At 29.5% G+C, this 2,223-nt stretch overlaps 1 protein-coding gene across 1 annotated transcript; it reads right to left on the bottom strand.

Annotated features, from left to right (window-relative positions):
• Nucleotides 1-929: 929 nt before the first annotated feature.
• LOC105435063 (putative lipid-binding protein AIR1B) lies at nucleotides 930-1,289 on the bottom strand. Its single transcript, XM_011654417.2, has one exon. It carries the CDS (start codon nucleotides 1,287-1,289, stop codon nucleotides 930-932), a length of 360 nt encoding a protein of 119 aa, XP_011652719.2.
• Between the last annotated feature and the right edge of the window lie 934 nt (nucleotides 1,290-2,223).

The following is a 2,223-nucleotide window of genomic DNA, read 5'->3' as shown; positions in this document are numbered from 1 at the left end:
ATGTGCAATCTAAGTGAAACTTGCCTTCAGGATATGGTATTGAATTCTAGATTTAACTATGCACAACGTGATAGTGCTCGTAGAGTTGACAATATCATGTATATATAAATCATTTCATAAAGCAATATATGTTCTCGTTCTAATGGTCGGAGACTTCCTGATGTATATGTTGTGTCATCGAATTGGATTACCAATGTGTTCGGATTATTACTCTTTCTTTCTCTCTGTTACATACGTTGTTAATTTCAGTTATTGTCTCTGAGTATTAAATAAACATATACAATCCAGAAATGCTCTCAAACGTACTTAAAACCAATTAATATAATTAATAAACATTATATTTTCTAAAACAAAATATTATTTGGTCCAATTATGAGATATCGACCAACAAATATATTAAATATCTAGTCTGTGAACATACTTTAGATATCAATGAAGAATAATTTTAAATATTCTAAGGGTGTCTCAGTAGTATATATCGGATATAATACATGAGAGTATATATCATTAATCAACCAAATATGCCTAACTAAGACATAAGTGCATCAATGATATATACAACACCAATTAAAATTTAAAGTACTGTATAGTATGTTAGATAAACAATATGCTTTTATATATTGGTAAATATAAATAAACAGGTGCAACAACATTAGTTTTATTTCATAATATTAGCTTGCCCAAATTACATGAAGAAAAAAAAAAGACGAAGAAGAAGAGAGTATAGTCTTAATTGTTAAGATATCCATATCTATGTACCTTCAACTTCAAGGTTGATGGTGTTTCAATCCTAACCTTCATACTTACGCTCCAAACTTATTGAACTAAAAGAACATAAGTGCATACATAAAATAAAGCATTACAACTTCTTATTTTATTTTATTTTCTGATCTTGAAGTTGTATAGACTAATTAGAAGATAAACTTAAATCAGGTAGCTCTGTTGCATCTGCTGAGCAATATACGGAGCACGAACGACTCAACGGATAGGTTCACAGGGGGTAGGCCTGAAAGACTTGCTCTAAGTGCATTACTTATGGCAGTCTGTATACAAATATCAACCTCAGCAGCTGCTAGCCCTTGAATCAATTGACAACATGGACCTAGGTTTTGGCCAATGGTTAGATTAACAATATTAAGTACACTTGCACATACACGTACATTGCGGGAGCAATTGGGGGTCGGGCTCGATGCTGGTACAATTGGTTGAGCAATAGCAAGAGAAGAGAAGAGAATTAGGTTGAGACAGAAGAAGAGAGCAAGTGAAAAGGATTTGTTGGACGAAGACATTTTTTCTTTTTGTGAAGAGAAGAAAAGTGAAATGGTTTTTGTTTATGAAGCAGGGATGGAGAATAAAGTTTTGTGATGGAAGGGTTTTTATAGGAAGAAATGTGGTGTGGTTAAATTATGGTAATTTGGATATGAGTTTTAATTATAAACCCAACTTGGATATGCTCTCAAAATTCAACTATATATCAAAATTAAACAATGTGTTAATATTCAACTTCCTAACCCTATTCTACCAAGTTTTAAAACGTCTTAACTCTTCTCTCCCATTTTTATTTTATTTAAATTGGCATTGATTTGTGTTCACCCGTTCCTTTTCTTGATTAATATTTGGGTTTTGTTTTTGAATAATTGCGTCAAATGGATACACAACTTTTAAGCTATATGTTTAAAAATGTCTCAAATAAACACTATTTTTAGTCATGTCTTTACAATATTTTTCCTTATTATATATACACCCTAATTAGTTTTGATTATTTTAGCTCAGGGTTGTTTTTAATTATAGAACTAAAATATTTTCGAGCAAAATGGCACTTATATAGTACTATCATTTTTTTCTGTCTATCATCGAGAGACATTGAACACTTTGATACACTTAAAAATATCAACAATAGTTTTATCATTTAAAACATGTATGTTATTGTTTTTTTATTATTAAATTTGGAACTTTTGAATTTTTTTATCGGGGACATTTTATAGTAATTTTGTTTTTCATTTTTCTAAAATATGGTCAACAGTGATAGGAAACAAGTTTTTCTATGAAAAAAAAAAAGAAAAAGAAAAAGAGTAAATTCTTGGGAAATTTTTAAAAGGGAAATTTTTAAAAATAGTAGAGTTTACAAAATATTTACAACCTATAGAAAATTCTATCACTAATAGTCGTTGATAGGCTATAGTGATAGAAAATTATGAGTGATAGAATCCAAGATATTACTAT

This window comes from Cucumis sativus, chromosome 3 (assembly GCF_000004075.3).
Source record: "Cucumis sativus cultivar 9930 chromosome 3, Cucumber_9930_V3, whole genome shotgun sequence".
NCBI classification, from domain to species: domain Eukaryota; kingdom Viridiplantae; phylum Streptophyta; class Magnoliopsida; order Cucurbitales; family Cucurbitaceae; genus Cucumis; species Cucumis sativus.
The sequence above is the reverse complement of the archived record's forward strand: the minus strand, read 5'-3'. Positions and strand labels throughout refer to the sequence as shown.